Source organism: Pteropus medius, unplaced genomic scaffold, assembly GCF_902729225.1.
Source record: "Pteropus medius unplaced genomic scaffold, Ma_sr-lr_union100, whole genome shotgun sequence".
NCBI lineage: Eukaryota > Metazoa > Chordata > Mammalia > Chiroptera > Pteropodidae > Pteropus > Pteropus medius.
In genome coordinates this window covers 1,389,427-1,411,297 of record NW_024350926.1, presented here as the reverse complement: position 1 = coordinate 1,411,297, position 21,871 = coordinate 1,389,427, and the positions used below count along the sequence as shown (strand labels likewise).

The 21,871-nt window shown below is 34.6% G+C and overlaps 1 protein-coding gene and 1 long non-coding RNA gene across 3 annotated transcripts in view; one reads left to right on the top strand and one right to left on the bottom strand.

Moving 5' to 3' along the window:
- Positions 1–208: 208 nt before the first annotated feature.
- LOC120585456 (uncharacterized) lies at positions 209–3,195 on the bottom strand. Of its 2 annotated transcripts, none has more exons than XR_005648330.1 (2): positions 2,288–3,195; positions 209–543 (listed from the first exon to the last, which is right to left on the bottom strand). It is a non-coding gene; the product is annotated as an uncharacterized LOC120585456 (long non-coding RNA). The 2 variants fall into 2 exon arrangements; XR_005648331.1 differs by having other exon boundaries at positions 209–491; positions 2,288–3,193.
- Positions 3,196–3,236: 41 nt separating this feature from the next.
- The window catches only part of ARMC1 (armadillo repeat containing 1), a 31,927-nt gene continuing 13,292 nt past the window's right edge, over positions 3,237–21,871 (top strand). Inside the window, exons 1-3 of the mRNA XM_039841769.1 lie at positions 3,237–3,445; positions 7,896–8,116; positions 13,599–13,690. Of these exons, the coding sequence (XP_039697703.1) occupies positions 7,934–8,116; positions 13,599–13,690 (275 nt within the window). The 5' untranslated portion in view covers positions 3,237–3,445; positions 7,896–7,933. The remainder of the gene's footprint in view (positions 3,446–7,895; positions 8,117–13,598; positions 13,691–21,871) is intronic.

The window sequence follows — 21,871 nt, the reverse complement described above, 5'->3', positions numbered from 1 at the left end:
TTATTCTTATTGTTATATTGATTTACATTCCTTAGTACAAGTGAGTTTAAATATCTTTTCGTGTTTATTGGCCACATGGATTTTTCTCTTAATACCGATTATATTCTTTACCGAATTTCTATAGGGTTTGTTCCCTTCTTGACAATTCGTAATCAAGTTTTGAATGTTACCCTAGTCAACTGAGCACAAAGAATAAGGAGGCTTTGGCTAGAAATAAATGATAAAGATTTATTCAAGGGTCTTAGGATTTGCAAATCATAAATGTAACTAGGCAATATTTAGAGTGTTTTGAAGAAAAAGAAGAAACAAAAACTGAGAGTTCTTATAGTAAAAAGTACATTCTTGAGAAGAATCAGTACTGCATTCTTAGCCTCTGGTTTAGTCCAAGATGATAATCTTCCAGATGTCTGATGGTCTGGATAATGGATGTTGGGCACTCTGGATATGTAAACATTCTTTTCTGTATCCTTCAGATGGTTATCAGAGGGTATCTATAGAATTTATACATATGTATATGTGTATACACATATACATATATATAATCTTCAAGCATAACTAGAGAGAGAGTTCTAGTTAAGTTCCCAGGCTAGTTAAAGCAAGAATAGAATCATTTCCTCATTCCTCAACCTACTTGGTTTAAGTAATTTAGCAGCTTAAGTATAGTGACTCCATTTTCTTTTTCAATTTTTCCCTCACTTTCTGTCCACCGAGTTGCAAATTTATCTCAAACTTATTTTCTATTGACATTGCTTATATATCTTTTTGCCATACAAAAAAATGCCTTTAAAACAAGTCAAATATGTACATGTCTTTCTTTTTTAACTTCCAGGTTTCTCGTCTTGTTTAAGGTCTCCCCTACTTCTATATTTTATATGTAATCTCCAAGATTTTCTGAAAAAATTTTTTATATTTCATTTTTTTACACTTGAGTTTTTGATCCATCTGGAATTTATTTAAGGAAAATGATGCATTATATGGATACAATTTCATTTTCATCTAGATGGATAGCCGGGGCTTCTATTTATAATTATTTCTCATCCTTTAAGCATTTCTACGTTGACATGCTTTTAAGTATTAGTTTGATAGTATATGTATAGAATTTATGAATAAATAGATACATATACCTGTATTGGAACTACATGTTCAAAAACTTTTTTAAGCTGAAAGGGGTGCTTGATCAAAAAGTTTTGGAAACCATTGCACTAGACCATGAGCTCCTTAATGATGTTTTTCCTTATCTTTGAATCCATTGCTAAGACTGTCTCTGGCACATTGTATGTGTTCCAAAAATTGTTGTTAAATAATCAGATGAATGAAACTGCCATTGTCTGATGCATGTGTCTTAAGCAACACAGCCATTGAGAAACTTGACATTCCAGCTGTGTCCTGTGGCAAAATATCTGAGGCTAGAACAAGCAATGACTCATAATGACAAATAGTATAACTCCACTGGTCTTAAGTTCTTACATTTTTAATAGGAGAATAGAAATTCTTAACATCTTAAAGACTTCCCTGTAATCCATACATGCTTATGAAACTGGTAATTATTTTTTATGAATACATCCCTGCTTTTTAAAGCTAGTTATTTACTCTCTGTAATGGCAGTTTGCTAGGAAGAATATCTGTATACTTTCATGTCAGAAGCATGATTATATTTTGGATTGTAAACTTTTAAGAGACAAAGACTACTGAACATATATTGCAGACAGTGCCACAAACCTAACAAGTCATCAGTTATTAGGAAAATCTCAAATGTCTTTTCTCTTTCTAATGTACAAATTAACATTAGCAAAAATAGCAAGTTTACGCTCCTGGGTAAATGAGTTGTTTTTAATAAGAATACTGAATGAAATTTCATTCACTCAGTCACTTGGATTATATTTAACCTGATTGTGCCCTTTGGATTTATATGTACTTTTTTTTACAGCTTTCTACATTTACAATTTCCTCCCCCGGCCCCGCCCTTTTTTTTTTCAGTTCCAGCAGTTGATTGGTTTGGTTGATTGTTGTAAATAAGGCTGGTGTTTCTATCACTGGACATTACCTTCATCTCTTTTTTCTATTTCAGACTCAGTGTTCACTTACCGCCACTCCCTTTTGTGACTTTGGGAAACAGAAACCCCGCCAGACTTGTTTTTGCTATAGGTCAAATGGTATGAAAAAGATTTTTTCTACTCTACTCTTATTTACTTCTTGAGCTTATTAGAAGGAAGAGAAGGATAACAACGAAAAAGGAGGACAAGGAATTTAGAGCAAAAGTAAACGTTTTGTTTTTAAATTCACTTACAGACGAATCAAAGTATTGGAGATGTTAGCATGGAATCAGTCCGGGAGATTTATTCTCACCCACGCTCTTTCTCCATTAGAGGGCTCTCGAATTTCCTCTGACTTTTGTATATGAGCTACATGGCAGAATTAAACTGTAAAAGAGAATCCAGAATCTATTCAGTGAGGTCACTGAGGGCAATGGATGGATGTATTATGCTCAGATTGGCCTGTGGGCTTTAGATTACACTTTAGAAAAAAAATGTTTTAAAAACCTATACCTAAACAAACAAACAACTTCAGTCACTGCCATCCATAAAACAAGTATATAAATCTTTACTTAGATAAACTAAATAGAAGACAATATTTAAAAAATACTTCACGACGAATTTGAGAAAACTCTTTGATGAGAAGTTCCTTTCTCTTACATGAAAAAATCGCTCCAAAGTGGAAGTTACCATTTAAACAAAAAACTACTTTGCTGACTTTGCGTTGCTAGGAAGACAGTGGACATGAGAAAGAAATGAATGAGATCCAAGAAATGCCTAATATAGTGCTAATGTTCTTAGAAAAACTTAAACTTTTTTTAAAGATTATGAATTAAGTCTCACAGAAGCGAATGAAATATTATGCAACTCCTTTAAGAGAGCTGAAAGAGTTGCTAGAGAAAAAAACGTTCAACTTGAATTTCTGAATGCAGGAACGGAGTTCTTCCTAAAATGGAACGCTGGGAGTTGTAGTCGGGAAAGTCCGACGATTTCTCTGCTGGAATGGAGTTTCTTTGCTTAGTGGACGGATAGGCATTTGGTCCAATTCAGAATTCCTGGGTTTTCATTGGAGCCTTTCGTTCAACACTTAGTGCATTTCCCTAGATCACCAATGAACGCTTTAGTATAAGAAAGCCTTCGAGGATTGGATGGTTTGTTCTCGCGTTGGAATGCTATTAACCAATAAGAGGGCAGAACCGACGGATGTGTCAGGGTCACGGGGGAGAGTCTGTAGAGCTTTTTCCGCTGGCGCCCTGGCTCTTTGGCTTCTATAGTAAGTTTGCTGGTTTGTTGTCGCCGCGGCACCGGCTGTGAACCCAGGAACCCCCTCCGCGTCTCCGGGTACCTCTACCTCATCCATTGGTGTGATCCTGATGGTGCGGCAGGCTGTGGACTCCTGAACCTCTGCAGCGGTATGTAGGGTACAGGGATGTTAGACAAAGCGGTGGAGCCTGGAAGGCCTCAGAGAGCAAACCCTGCCTGCACCGATTGGGCGAATCGGCTTGGGCAGGGGCGCTCTGCCTACCTTATCTGGACCCAGCAGTGCGTCTACCCCCCCCGCACCCCCCGCTCTTTAAAGCGCCCTTGCTCCCATGTGTCCTGTAAAAGTATTAGCTGTGCCCATTTCCTCTCCATCCCCCGCAAGTCCGAATTTTACAAATCCTGGCGTTATTAATGAATGTCATCTCACTTTTTATCTCCCCAGGTGGTTCTTTGGTAACTTTCTATTGGTTTTGTGCCTACATGTCTACACTAAGAGCAGAAGGACCTGGTCGTCTGACTTCATTCAAGAGAGACCAGTGTTTACATCTCTGTATTTTAAGAACCGTTATTGGGAGCATTAGTATTGTTAGCAACTCCTTTCGAGGTAGTGTACTGACATGTTAGGGCGGTGCAGAACATACCCCAATATCTGGCGGTATAAAATCCCCACAGGAGCAAGTATTGTTCTTGTTTGGTAATTGCCGATGCGCTACTGTTTCATCTTAAATTCTTATTTTCTTTGATCCGGGGAGCCACTCAGTATTATTATGTGAGGAAACTGAGGTTCGAAGGAGGTAACCCAACTTCTCAAAGAGTTAGTTGTTAGTCGCTTAACTGAATGTGGATTTAGATTGTGTTGAGTGCCCTCTGCATTTCAGTATATGAGAGCTAAGTAATTCTTGTGAATTGAATAGTAAATGTTGGCTGAAAGAAAAGCAAATCACTCATCTGCCCTATTACAGATGTCTCACATCAACTTACCTAACTTCTAGCTTCTCAGTGTGGTTCTCTGACCCACATAGACCTCACCTGGAAGCCAGTTGGAAATGCAGAATTTCAGGCCTCACTTCACCTACTGAATCAGAATCTGCTTTTTAAGATCTCTTAAGTGATCTTGTTAAGAGTGCTTGTTAAAGTTTGGGGTACATTCATTGTGTTATAATGATTTGTACAAATTGAACTAAACGAAAGAGAAAAGGTATGCAGTATGTCCATTCGTGTTCTAATAAGACTGGAGTTACAAAGAGGAAAAGTTTTTTTTTTTCCTCTTTCATTTTTCTCATTTGCTAGAGGGGATATGATTTTTTAATAAAAATTAAATGTCTATGTTGGCAACTTTAGCTTTGCAGTTTAAAATCTTAAAATAGACATGAATATTTAAATAGTAATTAAAAAGTAACTTGTAAGACATCAGATGCTGGTTTTTAAAAGGCTGAGACAAAAATATTAACTACTACTGCTTACAGTTAAATAAAATTTCAAGAACTTTCCGTTTACCCAAGTTTCCCACTATAATTTTCCCCCACAATTTTGTTTCATTGGTCAAGATCTTCCAGTCAGTTTCTTTGGCAAGAGGGGGTGGTTTTTCCAGTTTATTAATTTGATTATCTAGTAATAAAACCAAAACGTAGGCCGAAATTCACTTACCCGTCGTGTTATTCAGTATTTTGTAGAATTTTAGTATCTTGTAGAGTTTTACTGCTCAGGGTTTTATTCAGATGTTCATAGCCATGTTAAAAAGACATGCATTTATAGACCAACATAAAGTATGGCACCAGGAATCAACTGGTGTGCTTATTAAAATAAATCTTGGGCCCTACCTCCAAGGATTCCTTTTTAGGTCCGTCTTAGAATCTATATTTTAATAACGCAGTTTATTCTGATGTATGCTATCCAGGTCCACACCTTGGCCTTAGAAAGCAAGCTTATTTTCTTTTGAATCTAATGCAGTACTCATTGTAGACAAAGGAAAGAGAAGAGAGGGCTTTTTTTTTTACATTATAGTTCATTGGTTATTAAAAACATTCTTCCCGTGAAGGCTAATATTTTCATCAAATAACTTGAGTATTTGTGTGAAATTGATAGAATAACACAAAAACACGAAATGTATCTAATACATGAATTGAGATTAAAGTCCTCACTTTTGCTTACCTGTTTCCATTTTCTCAGCTCTTCCATAGCTATCTTATAAAATCTTGTATGTGAACTCATCGATCCATAGAAATAATAGTCATTTCACAGGATTTAGGTAATTCTCAGAGTAATGATATCAAGAATGTTAAATAAATATGAACTCTGACACTGAGGAATTCTCTCCCGAAGTTTTACATAAAAACCCATTGAATTTAGGGAAGCAACTTGCAGCTTCTGCTTGCCTTTCTTGCCTTCATTTAAGTGCTGTAGGAAATGCAGTGCTTGACCATAGCTTCTGCCTCTGCTGTTATGTTAGGATACTTGATGCCATGTGGTATTCCAACCTTTCACAGGCAGATCCTTATTTGAGCCCTCTCCTTATCAGTGGGCTTTGAACATTGAAAGTTTTAACTCTTTTGACTTTTGTTCATCTCAAACAGGTTTTTCACAGTCTTTCTCACTGAATAGTTAGTTCTAAGGACTCCTTAGGTGAGAATGGAGCTCTCCAGTTCCAAGGCCAGTGTTATATGCAAAAAACCATCACCCAGAGTATTTGGTTCTTAACTGTGACTTGGCTCTTGGGCCTTTGAGCCAGTAATTGGTTCTGCAGGTTCCATTTTGGATAGGGTCTGTGCTGGTGACAGCACATAAAGCTCATGGGTAAACTGGTTTGTAAACAGGGATATAAAGGCTATTGATAACAGGAGCATCTAAAATGTAACATGTCCCCAAACCTTTTAGTCTTATCCTTATCCCTATATATTCAGTCTATTGTTCTTTATAAATCTCTTTTTATTGCCACAGTAACTATATTTTCACTTTGAGAAAACTACCTGTGAAATACTATCCTGTTGAAGCCCTATTTTCTCTGAGTACTTTGTTTTGCATTTGCTTGTAGACTTAAAAATTATAAATTTAATGTATTTTATCTGGAATATGATTCTTTTTTTGCCACGTGATATGTGTTAAAGAATCTTAGTAGTGGTTTTAAAACTGCTTATTCCAATTTATTGAATAATCTTACTTTTTTTTATTGATTTTTGACTTCATTTAACTATAATTTATTGAGCATTTATTGTGTGCCAGGCACTAGTCTAAGCCCTTTACATGTATTTATTTCATTTGGACAATACACCTGCTATAATTAACCCCATTCTACAGATTAAGAAACTGAACAAAGAGTTAAATGATTTGCCTAAAATCTCAGTTATCAAGTGGTGGAGCCTGGGTCTGGCTGAGAGCCTACTTTCTTATATTGAATGTATAAAAAAACTTTCCTGGGAATAGAATCTTTACTCCCCCCAACCCCCAATCCAAGTCCTATTGCTTTACTTTTAATAGCTTTGTATATTTTAATACCTTATATGGCCAGTTTTACTTTATTTTTCCCCAAAATAGCTTTACTAGCCTTTCTGGAGTTATAATCTTGTTCCGGACCTCCTCCTCCAGTTGGCATTGTTCAAATTTGCATTAAACTTATTAATTTGTGAAAAGTAGTTACACCTCTGTATTCTTCCTCACAAGGAATATATTGTGTAACTTGGTTAATTGAAGTGATTAATTTTAATTTTCTGCTCATGTGAAAATTATTCTTCGATATTTTGTTTCTTTGGCTTTTGTATGTAACATTTTCTAAAATACCCTGTTTACTTTTATGGGAAAAGGATATGCTGAATTTAAAAGAACTGTATGGGAAGTAGAGAGACCGCTGACCAGTTTAGCAGATAGTAAATAAGATTGTAATTCAGTTCTATACTAACTTTTGTCACCTGGGGCAAATTATTTAACTTCTCTGTGACTTTGAAATGAATTACCAAATTCTATTTCATTCTTCTGAATATGGCAAACTCTGAGGTGGACAGGTGTGTTTAGGTTTAGTTAAGGTTCACCATGACCTTCCAGACTCCACTGGCCTGAGGCACAGGATGAGATAACCTTTCTGGTTTCTTTGCTTTCAGCCTTCTTTGACTCTCCTTTTTCCTAGAGGGTTTTATTTTTTGCAGACACATTATGCTGGGTTTTGTTCATAGATGAATAAGAAAAACTGTCAGCCAGCCACTTTTCCCTGAGGTACTTGACTTAGGCTCCAGAAAACTTCAAGAGGAAAAAAGGCACTGGCAGTGTTACAATTTGAGAAGTGCAGCAAAGGTTACAAGCTTGCACTGTAAAGACTTTGTTTATTGTGGTGCTGTAGTGTTAAAATATGTATTGCTAAAAAGGAATTTATTGGAATATTGAAGATGACATATGTTCTTTAAACATTGTGCATACATAAATAACTTGAATTTTTTTTTTAAGTCAGCTTCTTATGTTCATTTTACTTGTCTTAAGCTGTGGAATTGCCAGTGCTTTTTCGTGATTTAGATTCATCTGTTTCTTTCTAAAGGTGTTGTAATCTTGATTATTTAACAAATGCCATAAAATAGTTCAGCAACCTAGAACTAATTTTGCAAACCGTTTCTACAGAATTTAAGAAGATTTTGTTCATGTATATGGTATAGAAGATGAATTCTTCCTCCTCCATCATGAATGAAGAACCTGATGCTCTGTCGGTAGTTAATCAACTACGGGATCTAGCAGCAGATCCATTAAATAGAAGAGCCATTGTCCAGGATCAGGGATGTCTGCCTGGCCTTATTTTATTTATGGACCATCCCAACCCTCCTGTTGTCCACTCGGCTTTGCTTGTAAGTTGCTTTTACCAGTTTCAATCTTAGTGTTATAATTTTGCAATTAAGTAGAATTTGAAGAAGTGTTAGGTGACATGCTAAAAAATTAGAAGTGACTGTAGAGGAAATAATAGTAAGTCTCTTTCTGTGTGGGCAAACATGTACGTGTCTAGACCTTTGACACAAATGGTAGTACACTACATGCGTGGAATATTCTGCAACCTTTTTCCCTTAAATTTTAAGGATTATATCGTATTAGTACAGATGGACACTTAAAAAAGCACTTAATTGTTTTGTTTTTATTTTGTAACAGTTTAATTAAGATGTAAATCACACACTATACAATTCACCTATTTAGAGTACCATTCAGTGGTTTTTAGTATATCCATACAGTTGTGCAGCCATCACCACTATCTATTTTAGAAAATGTTCATCATTTCAGAAACTACTCTTAACCTATTCCCCAGTTCCCTACCCTGCTTCTGTAAGTGGCTGCGACTTGCTATCTTTCTCTATTGACCTACTCCAGCAAAAATGCCTACATATATTTTATATGAATAGAATCATATATTATGTGGTTTTCGTGACTAGTTTCTTTCACTGAACATAATGTTTTCAAGGTTCATCACATTGTAGCATGTATCAGTACTTCATTACTATTTATGGCTGGATAATATTTCATTGTAGGGATATGCCATATTCTGTTGGCATAAATGATGAATGGATAAATTCATCAGTAGATGAATTATATTGTTTTAATATAAAATGGGAAGGAAAGATAAGGAAAGGAGAGGAAAATCAAAACATACAGGATCATAAATACATAAGGAATTATGAGAAATTGGGGGGCTAGAGAAACATGTTAAAGAACAACATAGGGCAATCAAGCAAATTCGGAATGTGATCATTTCTGAAGGACAAATAATCTGATTCCATAAACAGTAAATGGCATTAAAAGGAAAGACAGTGGGGGTAGAGGAGAAGAAGGGATAGCAGTAACTGTTATAGATTAAAAGAGACTTAAGGGATGCATCAACCAGGTGTAATATGTAGACCTGATTTAGATCCTGATTTGAACAAATCAACTATAAACATTTTTAAATACCTTGAAATATTATAGATCAGATAGTAGATGATATTAAAGAACAATACTTTTGCAGGGTTTTATAATAATATTCTCATTAAGTTAAAAAAAAAAAGCCCATTAACTTCTTAGAGATGTACTGAAGTATTTACAAATAAAGTTATACTTTTTCTGAGATTTGCTATAAAGTACTCCAGTGTGGTTACTGGTAGGGGAGATAAATGAAACCCGATTGCCAAGTGGTTGATAATTGTTAAATCTGAATAATGGGTACACAGAGGTCACCACACATTTTCTCTCTACTTTTATGTCTTTTAAAAATTTTCATAACAATTTTTGAAAGAAAGTTAATATAATAGAAAATTTTAAACTCACTCTCCTTTACTTAAGGGCCCATGATTAATTCCCATTTAGTCTAATTTTACAAGTTCTTCCAGAAAAATAATCTTGGCTTTTCTTTTTCAAAAATCAGACTGCATTATATAGATTTCCCTTTTTACCTTCATAGAACGAAGTTAACAGGCAAAACAGACATCGACATTGCATAAAGGATGAGAAGAGTGTGTTGATCTAGATAAGGACTTGGGGTTGAAACAAGTTTTTTTTTTAATAGACTAGATTTGAACCTGTTTAAATTCAGAAGGCAAGAGGTTGCTAGAGAGAAGTTTGAGAAGGCTCTCATAGTTGCAGAAAATGGGAAAGGTTGCTAAGAATGGTGAGTTTGTTCATAGGTGTTCAGGGGCTGATTACTTTGGTAATACTGAATGATATGATACTTATGGCTTATGAAACTCCTTTTTCATCCCCCTTCAGGCCTGCTGTAGGCTCTGAGGGCCAGATGGTTGTATTTGTTCAGGGCTGATTCTTGGCCAGGTAAGTTGGACAGAATGACTACGCTAGAGAGTTTAGGATTTTGGCAAGAAAGTGGCTGAAATGATAGATGGTAGGTGGTAGGCTGAATCGGAAGGAAAGTTAAGTTATGGAGGGACAGAGCTAAGGAGGAAGTAGAGCGATTGGTGGGTGAAAATTCCTAAAGAGGTTGAACAGATGTCGTGTTTTCATAATTTCACTTTATCTTCACTGTTGGGTTATTAGCTATACCCTTTTAAAAAAAAAATTGTTTTTGTGTGGTTGCTCTAGATTTACAATATGCATCTTTAGCTTATCACAGTCTACCTTTAAATAAAACATACACTTCATGTGTAATGTGAGAAGCATGCAACAGTTTATTTCCATCTCCACCTATCTTTTTTGCTATTTTTTGTTATACATTTTACTTCTACATATGTCAAAAAATCTACAGTATTTTTGCTTTAAAGTTATCTTTTAAAGAGATTAAAATTTAAAAAATCAAATGTATTTTATATTTATCCTTATATTTACCATATCTGTCATTCTTCAATCCCTAATATAGATTCACATTTCTATTAGTGTCCTTTTTATTCTGCCTAAAGAACTTTAACTTTTTATGTATTGTGAGTTTGCTGGTGGCTTTTTCTTTAGTACTTTAAAAGGTATTGTTTCCTTGTCTGTCTTAGAGGATTTCTAACACGACTGTCATAATTCTTAACTTTTGTTCCACTCTATATAATTCCTTTTTCTGGTTTCCTTTGTGACTTTATTACTGATTTTCAGCAAACGATAATGACGTGCTTGAAATGGATGGTTTCCTTGGGGTTTTGTTTTGCTTGGAATTTGTTGAGCTTCTTGGGTCTGTGGGTTTATAGTTTTCATTAATTTGGGGAAACTGTCTTTTATTATTTTTTCAAGTTTTTTCTGTCTCCTCCCTCTTACTCTACTGAAACTCAAATTACATGTGTGTTAGATATTTCATGTTATCCCACAGGTCTCTGTTGTACTGCTTTTTTTTTTTTTTTTAATTTTTTTCCCCTCTCTTAAGCTTCATTTTGGATAGTTTTTATTGTTAAAAATTTTATTTTAAAGTTCACTGATCTTTTTTTCCTGTAGTGTCTAATCTGCTGTTAGTCTTATCCAGTGTGCTATTCACTTCAGATAGTTATGTTTTTGTCCTATAGAAGTTACATTTAGATTCCATTTTTTCCTCACCACGTTCATGTCTTCCTATCACCCTTGAGTATATGGAGCATATTTATAATAGCTGTCTAATTTCCGATATTCTCTTATTTTCTAATTCCATCTCTGTCATTGTTTGGTCTGTTTTTATTGATTTTTCTCTCTGGTTATGGGTCATATTTTCCTGCTTTGTATGCCCGGTAATTTTTAATCAGATGTCAGACATTTTATGGTTTTCGGTTTTCAGATTTTTTTGGTATTCCTATAAATTTTCTTGAGCTTTGTTCTGGGTTGCAGTTAAGTTACTTGGGATGTGTTTGGACTTGCTCTCAGGCTTTGTAGAGTGAGTCCAAGCAGCTTATATCTTATGATATCCCCAGTACTAATGGGAGGCTCTTCTGAGGATTCCCCTTGATTCCTCTATGCATGTGAGGTCTTTACACCTCTGGCTGGTGGTACCACAAACTTCCCAGCCAGTGTGAGCTCCAGGCAGTGTTTCTTTCCTTGGTAGTTTTATTTACTAGCCCTATGGCCTTTTACCCCAGGCATGTGCAAACTAATATTAAATCAAAGATTCTTGGGGACCCCCTCAAGAGGTCTCTGGAGCGCTCTTGCTGTTGAGATTCCTCCTCTCTGTTGTTCTCCTTTGCAAAATCTAGTGCCTGAAGTGTTTTCTGACACCAACCAATTAATTCTCTGATCCTCTGTGGACATCAGCTGGTGTTTGACAATATAATTCAATTCTGACACTACCTGGAGCTAAGTATTAAACTCCTCAGGTTTAAGGTTTAGTCCCACAAGACTGCTCTCACTTTAAAGGCCAGTCGCAAGTATCAGGTCACCATATTTCTGACTGAACTGCCATAAATTGGGTGTTACAATGACCCTGTCCTCAGGTTTGATAATTTACTAGAATGGCTCACAGAACTCAGGAAGCCACTTTACTTATGTTTACCAGTTTATTATAAAGGATACACATGAACAGGTTCATAGGGCAAGGTCTGGAAGGGCCCCGAGCACAGAAACTTCTGTCTCTGTGCAGTTGGAGTGTGCCACTCCTTGCAAGTGAATGTAGTCACCAGTTTAGAAACTGAATTTCCTTGTTCAGGTGTTTTTATAGATCTCAACCCCTTCTTTATGAATAACAGAAGACACTCCTGCCCCTTAGAAAATTCAAAGGGTTTTAGGAGCTCTGTGCCAGGAACCAGATAAAGACCAAATATTTTGTATTATACTGCACCACACCAACATCCCCAACTCTGATCTCTGCCTCCCTAACTCCACAAGACCAGTGGGCTCCATTTGGGTACCCCTCTGTGCTACAGTCTGGAAACTTCCTCCAAAGCAGTGAGATGGGAAAATTCTAGGGCCAACTTCATCATTTCCCTTCTCTCAGGGATTACAGTTCTGTGCTGCCTCTTGTCCAGTGTGTTTAATATCTGTTGTCCCGGTTATTAGTTTTTATGGAGGGACAGCAGTCCCATGGCAGTTAATCTTTTATGGGAGTAAGTGAAAATCGAGGTAGGAGTAGTTGCGGAAAGGATAGGAGATTGCAGTCAGAGATTGTTGAATTTGTGATTTCATAGATTGTATCATTTTGCATGACCAGGCACTTTGGAAATGGAGTATAGAGGACCAGTAAAAAATGTGAAGGTCAGTGGACTGAGATGGCAGTGCTTTGGATGGTGTAGTTCACGGAGGTGTTCTCCTGAGAATCAAGTACCAAAGTCTTCCATGAATGATGAGAGATTAGGAGGTCTGTAGAACAGCTAATGAAATCCCTAAAGAATTAGCATGTGAAGGAAATACGTGCAAAAATGTACTTTAAATCTTAAGAGGAGCTCCCTAGAAAAGTTGAACTCAGAAAATAGAAATTCTTGAGAGTGAATTCTTTTACTTTTCAATTAAAAAAAAAAATAAGACATTTTAAAGGCGAATTGTAAAAATAGAAACTGTTGATTCCATATAAGTAGTTAGTTGTGTATTTTGTCCCTCTCAGCAGTTTAATTCATATGTAAAAAGCATCTAGGAAAATGATGGCTGTTGGGACTACGCCCTAAATTAATGAATGGAATATAGGTCTTTGCGTCCTTGACAAGATGACATGGTGAAAATAAAACCGGAACAACCTAGTTTTGACTTTGCAGATAAGTTGGAAACCTTCATTTCAAAGAGCAGATTCAGCTACTCCAGCTGAAAGGATCATCTCTCTCCCAGGGGACTGCCTGATTATCACACTTAAGAGTTTCTGAACACTTCAGAATCAATGGATTCTAAAAACGAAAACCTATTTTTCTCTTTTTCTCTCGTAGTAAGTTAGTTGTGGGTTTAATTTTGGGTAATCTGGATGTGGGAATTAACCTATTACTGTTTCTGCTGTAGGCTCTTCGATACTTGGCGGAATGCCGTGCTAACAGAGAAAAGATGAAAGGAGAACTGGGTATGATGTTAAGCTTGCAAAATGTTATACAGAAGTAAGTACAATAGTTAGTTTCCAAACAGAGTAGAAACTTGGATCTTCCTATTAAACGTATACTGGCTGATATATAATTTTACTGATAAAAAAATTTTAAGTTATTTTTTTATGGTGGCATTAGTTAACGAAATCCAGTAAGTTTCAGCTGTACATTTTAACAGTAAGGCATATATATATTTACATTGTGTGTTTTGAAGTTTTTATTCTAATATAAGGGCATGCTTTTTGTGATTTATATGTCCAAAAATGTTCTGATGGTCAGTGTTCTGATATTCTTAAACATTGATATTAATGGTTCTTAAGAAAATGCTCAAATTTTAAATGTTGATAAACATTGTGCTTATGAATATTTTTTAAAAAGAAAAATCCTACCTCGTGTGAAGTTTTGTTAAGTAAATTGATTTTCTAACAAAGCAACGCATTTGAAAATAGACAGTATTATAGTACAGTACAAAATTATTTTGTTACTTCATCCTGGTCTTAAAAGAATCTTTATTAGTGTCATACAAAAAAGAGGTTTTAGTAAGGTTTTCCTGAACATCATTGAGAGGTCTCAGAGACTTAGAACTATTTAATTTGAATTTTAGCAAATGGGTGGCTTTTAATTGTATCTCTCATCTTACTAAGATTTTCATATCCATTGTTTCATTTTATTATTTATGACTTTCTGAGGTAGGTTTGACAGATAACAGTTTTATGGGTGTGGAAAATACAGAGGCCAAGTTACTTATCTGTGGCCCTTCAGCTGTGTTGCCTCTGGGGTTGTCTGGTTTGTTCCTTTCTTAGGCCTTGCTGATTTCTTTGTAGAATGCTAGAAATTGAAGATTCACTGTTTTGATATTTCCAAGAGAAATATCTAGAAGAAAAAGGTAAGCTTTCCGAGGCTTTCTTTTAAGTTTATTCTGAATCTTGATCTTGTACAGGAAAGGCTGCCTTTAAAATTATAATAAGTAACCACTTAATTTATTTGTTTTTTTTTTAAACTTATTTTGCAGTTTCTTTGGCTTGAGTGGTCACAAAAGTTCTTCTATAATTGCCAAATACTATAAGTTGAATTATATTAGTGGAGAATTATCTAAGCTGATTTCCAAGGCAGTGTTTTTTTGTTTGTTTTGTTTTGTTTTTGTTTTTTAGTGTTTTTGGCTTCTAGATAAATTTTATATTATTAATCTTATTTTTTAGAGATTACTTAAATATTTGTTCTCATGGGGTCACCTACCTGATAGGCTAATTCTTTGGTGTTTTCATCTTTGACAAGATAGAGACTGAAGTTCTTTTCTTGTTTTTATCAGGTGATCAGATAGGAATAAATAAAAGGAAATATTGACTGCCATCAACTGTGTTAATCCTTGCCTATCATTTGAAGTCAATTTCCTTAGTGAAAATTTAGATTCTAGTTCTGACTTGAGACAGATCCTTTCTTTGCCCTTCAGTTTCCTTATCCATAAGCCTGAAATGACATCTGCAAAGTAATCGAGGATCCAATGGGATGATATATATAGAAATGCTTTGTAAATTCTCAAATGTTGTGTAAAATATGAGGTCACATTATTCTTATTTCCAGTATGCTTTAATGCCATATTAGTTAACTATTTTGGCACAGTTCTGTTGGAAACAGTGAAAGGTTTAAGCATAATATAGATGCTTCTGTAGGGCTGTTTTATTCATATGATGAACTTAAGGTTGTGTATTCCTTTAACAGGTATAGTTGAAGTCGAAAATAGGTAGTAAAAATTTTTAAATATTAGAAATTTGATGAAAAATTAATGTTGATTTATTAAAATAGACTTCAAATTTGAACTTTAAAGATATAGAGCAAGTTTTAGAGATATAAAATTAACCTATAAAACAATTTTTTGATTGTCTAAGGTTGTGATATGTGTGTATGTGTGTGAATATATATAAGTGAGAGATACATCTGTAAAACAGGAGACTACTTGTATCTTTTTTTTTTTTTAAGAGAAGTGGTATGTCAGTTGAGATCGTTCTATTTGTGTATCTAGGAAGGAGATACTGAGGTAGAGTTAAAGCTGGAAAAGGTTAGTTGTGGGGTAAGGTCTGTAAAGATAAAGGAGGATGAAGCAAGATTAAATTAGTCTTTAGACTATAGGCAGATTGACGTCTGTAAAAGGAAGGTGGACAGGAAACGGAATGGGACAAGGAGTCTCAGATTGCAATGCAAGTCCGACAGCCAACTCAGTGGGGAGCTCCAGAGCTAAGATTACCTTGTAGGTGAGTTTTCATTAGGCAGAAATGGCTAGGCCTAAGCCCCCACTGCTCTGTCATTGTCTGGGGGCTGCCCTGAAAGAGCTAGGTTTTGGAATAGAGGATTGGAAGGTGGATGTGATGAATTTCAGAGCCACCGCAGCTGGTGGCTGTGCTACTGGACTTCCTGCAGCTGAAATTCAGATTTCTTTCTTAAAGGAAGATCCACGCAGTGTATTTCCATGACTGTCCCAAGTGGCTTTAAAGTATAGCTTTTAGAACAATGTGGTAATTGTTGCTGCCTCTTCCAGTAGTAAGACAGATGTACATTTGTATATTCTATTACTATAATTTGGTCCTATAGCCCTCTCAAATATGGAGATATAATGTAAGAATTCTTTTACAATTTTGCAGCTCATTTGGCGATCTTAGATTTGAAAGTTGCCTTTCATGCTTTTTAAACGTCACCCACATTTACCAAAATAACCATCTTAGAAGTTTAGCAGTATAATTAAATGTTAAAAGTATGTGTTTTGGCTTGTAAACCTCAAGACATGAAGTATTGGATCAGGCTTTGGTTCAGCATGTTTAACTTTGTGTTGTGAACTATCTCATGGCTTGGACACAATTTTTTTTTTTAAGAAATTAGATTGGCATTTTTATTATCTCTTCATTTACTTGTTTCTTTTGGGTACTATCTATTAAAAATTCTTAAAAATCAAAATGAAAAGTTTTTTTTTTATCATATAGAGCAAGGTGAGTTTTATATACAGTAGTCTCCCCTTATCTGTGGTTTGGTTTTCCATGATTTCACTTAACCGCAGTCAACTGCAGTCTAAAAATATTAAATGAAAAATTTCAGAAAATAAACAGTTCCTAAGTTTTAACTCGTGCACCATTCTCTGTAGTGTGATGAAGTCCCGAGTCTGCCCGCATCTTCTTGCCGGGGCGTGAATCATCCCTTTGTCCAGCGTATCCATGCTGTAGATGCTCCCTGCCCATTAGTCTCTTAATAGCCTGTCTCAGTTATCAGCGGTAGAGCACTGCTTGTGTTCAAGTCACCCTTATTTTACTTATTTATGGCCCGAAAGCTCAAGAGTAGTGTTGCTGGCAATTCAGATATACCAAAGAGAGGCCATAAAGTGCTTCCTTTATGTGAAAAGGTACGTATATATAGGAAAAAACATAGTATATATAGGGTTAAGTATTATCCACGCTTTTGGGCATCCACTGGGAGGGTCTCAGAATGTATCCCTTGAGGATAAAGGGAGGACTACTGTATGCATAACCGATTTGAAATTTTAAACATATATTCTTTAAACATTATTTTGTATTTTGACATTTGTGTTACCAAATACAGATTTTATTACTGTTCTAATGTAACTAGTATATGAACTAATTGGCATCCCATTTTTATATAAGTCACCTTGATAAACTGTAGCACAAAAGATCAGTGTTCTATCTCAAGATAATTGTTCTCATTCAGGACGGGATTCCTATCAGTATCTCTCTTTAGGAGTACTGAATTAGGAGGAGAATTTAACTATGATTCAATGGAATTAAACAACTAAGGAAGTATAAGAAAGATCTTCCCATATCCCAGAAAGAGCTACAGAACAAAGAAAATGTATTGTGAAGGGATACTTTATTGACTGAAGAGAAACCTTCCATCTGGCAGTGGTCAAAGAGGAAACCAAAATAGCAGAAGTAGGTAGGGAGAGTGGAGGTTATTTTCATGTGGGAAGTAGAGGAGAATATTGTATAAAATAGGGAAAATTCTGCATTCTAGAGTTTTTGTCCCTTAATCACCGTAATATGGTTTGCTACAGAATATTGCTGAGATTTTAACATGTTATTCAACAGCAGGTTTTACTTGTGTGGTCAGATTGGTGCTTACAGATCAACAATTGGATTGACTTCAAAGTCACCGTTACTCTCAGTTTTTTATTTGTGAAGAGAATTTCAGATTCTCTGTCACTCAGAATGAATCTGGCATTATGTTCTAATTTAAACTCTTCTATAAATAAAAATTCGTCATTAGAGGTTAGAACCTTTTTACATTTTATTTTAGTTCTGGATCCCTATGTGAAGAGAATTTTCAAAATGTCAACTTAGGAAAACATTTGAACCCAGTTGAAGACATTTGTTAATTGGTATTTCAGGAGTAATACTTCTGATACAAGATGCATTTTATAAAAGCACTTGTGAATATCTAACATGAAGTATACTAGAAATAAAAACCACTTTAATAAAATGTGGCATCGCAACTTTAAAATATCTCATTCATCTGGAGAACTTGCTAAAATTCTAGATTTTGAAACAGTGCCATAATAAATGGTGGTCTATTCTTCTTGCTAAAATCTTGGATGAGAAGTGTGTGCTTCATTTCTTTATGCATTTTTTCTATGTTCTTTTACTTTTTAACATGTCATCTTAAATCTTATTACAAGTATGTGGTGTGTGGCTTATTTGTAAAAACTAGAAAATACGAAAAGGAAGAAAACCCATAATGCCGTTTATCTTTTCATTTAAATATGAATATATACATATACATATATTTTTTAAACTTTAGATTGAAATGATATCAAACTTATAGAAAAGTTGTAAAAACGGTACAATGCCTTGAGACCCTACATCTAGATTCCCCAAGTTTTAACATCTTACCATTTGCTTTACCATTTAATATTTACTTTATCATTCTCTCTCCATACATGATGTACATGATGTTATTTAGTACATATATGTTCATAATTTTTATGTGTGTGTATATATGTGTGTGTATTCATTGTGAAGTATGTCTTTTAAGATTAAAAAGTGCCCTTTAGCATGTTTACTGCTTGGATTTGTTTGATATCAGTACACAACCCCTGTTCTCGTTTCTATGTTTGCCCATTGCTTTATTTCTGAATCACTTTTTAAAATTGTCTTGTTTTGTGAGTCAAATTGAAAATCTTTTTCTTTTGATTGGTGAGCTAAGTAAGTCTGTTTACACTTATTGACTGATACCTTTCATCTTAACTCATTTTTGTTGTAGTTACCATGTATATTATGTTACAGTAGTTGTCTTTCTCTGCATGATGTTTTATTTTGAAAATGTCTTCTGATACTTAGAAAGATTTGTTTTATTGTTATAGTGGTTGCCTTTGTACTTATACTTTTAAAACCTGTTCTAAGTTGTCTGTTTTCTTGGTTAAACTTTTACTCTTTTGCTTGTTAGTATTTAATGAGAATCATTTTGACCCCCACCTATTATGCATTTTGTAGTCACTGAGCTTTTTCTCCTTTCCTCTTTTCTTATCCCTTCTTTTTTTTAAGTTGCATTATTTCTGCTTTGTCAGAACATTTATATATTCTTACATCCTGTTTCCCACATTTATCTTAAACTTAGATTTACAGTTAAATATGTAAAATGTTCATCATCAGTCCTTCTGTTAAAGTTCTCCCAATCATCTCTTGGTTGAAGCTCATTCTCTAGTAGATCGATCAAGAAAGGCTCAAGTCTTCTATGAGTTCTTTCATATTTAATTTTTTAATATAACCTTGACACTCGAAGGACAACTAGACTGGATCTGTGGCTCACCTTTTGTTTTCCTGAGATTCTCAAAAATGCTGTTCCATTTTGCTTTGATATTTTATGTTTTGAGAAGCCTGATGTCAACCTATCTTATAAAAGATAGAGACAATAGTAATACAGTAAGCCCTCTCTTAACGTCCACATGTAATGACCAATTTTACCTTAGGCTAATTGATATAAACAAGAGTTAAGTTCCTATGGCATCTCATAAACATTATAACAAGATGACATTGAATAAAACGATATAATTCAAGAGCCTGCTGTAATTTACTTAATATCAGGAGCACTCTTCCATATAATCGTTTTCCTGCAATATCATTCTAAATGGCTGCAGTTCTATTCCACATCCTTTATAGTTTTTTTTCCAATGTCTTTTGTAATTACTTAGAACAGAGGTTGGCAAGTTTTTTTCTGTAAAAAGGCAGATAGTAAATATTTTTGCCTTTGATGGACAGACAATCTCAGTTGCAACTACTCAGCTCTGCCTATGTGGGTCAAGCAGCCATAGATGGGATGTAAATAAATGGGCTTTGGCTCAAGGATCATAGTTTCCCTGCCTTGGAAGTCATCGTTACCTAAACGGAGCTGTTGACTTCCTTCTTAGAACCCTTTTCAAGTTAGGATTTTTGTGTTAAAAGATGAGGGATAATTTTCTGGGTTGCATAAATGTTACAAGAACATTTTTTCTTGGCAATTAACACAGGGGGAAAAATGCAAAACCAACTGCAAAAGGTAACATGAAGTTTTTAAAATAGCAAGTCTCTAACAATAAAATAGTATATTAATTGCTTTCATGAAGTATGTGGAAGTCTTAACTGACTGTTATGGGCAATAGAAAATGTTATTAGCAGCATCTAGAATTAGAGTGAATTGCTGACCAATAAGGAAATATTATATTTATATTCAGAATGAAAATTATTTTTAATGTATAATAAAGATCAGAGTTCACCTTTTAGTTGTGCTTTATGAACAGTGTTTTGAATTTTTTTCAATATAGATAACTAATTAGAAAAAGTGGTGAGGAATCAATATACTTCATTATGGAATAGTAAATTACTGAGAGCAAAATTCCAATTACTAAATGAAAGAGCCTTTTAATATAGTCTTTTTTTCTGATGTCAGATTTTAAAGACTGAACTAAATCCAGGGCATTAATCAGCTCTTTTAATTTTCCTAAGAAGATTAGGGCAATTAATACTTGCTTAATTATACAGTGTCTCTTACATTTATGGCCGAAAGTACTGTATAACTCTAGACTTTTTTAAAGGGGAAGGTAGCTTTCAAATTTGCAGATGCTCTTGGATTTTTCTTTTTAGTTTTAAAAGCATATTTTTAATTTGAGGAAATAATTATAATTGATTTGTTGATCAGCAATATGCATATTTGTGATACTCAAATAGTATCCAGATCAAGAAGTAACTTGGTTTGTAAATCATTTTTGCTTAAATGCTTTTGTAAATTTTGTAAATTTTTTTTGCCTAAGACAGAATTTTACTTAGTTTTAAAAGAGATCTGGGTCTATACATAGAGGTATTCTCTTAACTATTTCACAGGAAGACTAGCAATAAAGTTTAGTTCTGAGGTACACCAGAAGAACATACTTAAAATAAGTGAGATCGTCATGTTGCTTTGATTATGTTATCCTTTTAAAATCTTTTGGTTTTAAGTAGATAGAAATTGAAAATCTTCCAGAAAGAAATTTATTACTGTATGAAAATGATGAAACTTTGAAACTGAAATAAGGATGTTAAAAATGGCAGTGGTGGGAGTAGTTATTTCATTTAACCATTTTTGCTAATCTGTCATCTGTAATTGTTATATCTAAATAGGCATAGTCTGTATGATTCTATAGATGAAGTTAATTTTATTGTAAAATCATAATACCTGTATAGGGGATAATTTTATTGTAAATCCTCAACTTTCTAACAAAGTATGAGTAGCCTCTGTAGCTGTACAGGCAGTCATAAATGCACATGTGTCAACTGTGCAAATTGTTCTTTTGAATAAGTGGCAGTTTCTCTCCTCTCTTACCACTGGTATGGGAACTAGTAGAACAGATTTATGAGAGAATTAAGCCCTAAAGCCCTAAGGAATCCATTAGATGTACAGATTATCTTTCCTGTGAATCTGGAATGGTTCTAGCTCTATAATTGAGAAAATAGTCACCCAGGGTTTTTTTTTTCCCGTAGCTTTTTTTGTAGTTTTTTCCTCTTAAATTCATGAGTGCCTCTAACTAATGTCCTCATATTCTTTACAACTTGTGGTTGCCTAGTATTTAAAATATCTCAGAACTGCAGTGACTTCTTCAATAAACTGTAAAATAGTTATTGGAAAAGTGCTGAGACATCTAAAAAAAAAAGTCTTTTCATAGCTTCCTGCAATATAGAGCCAAAATCATTC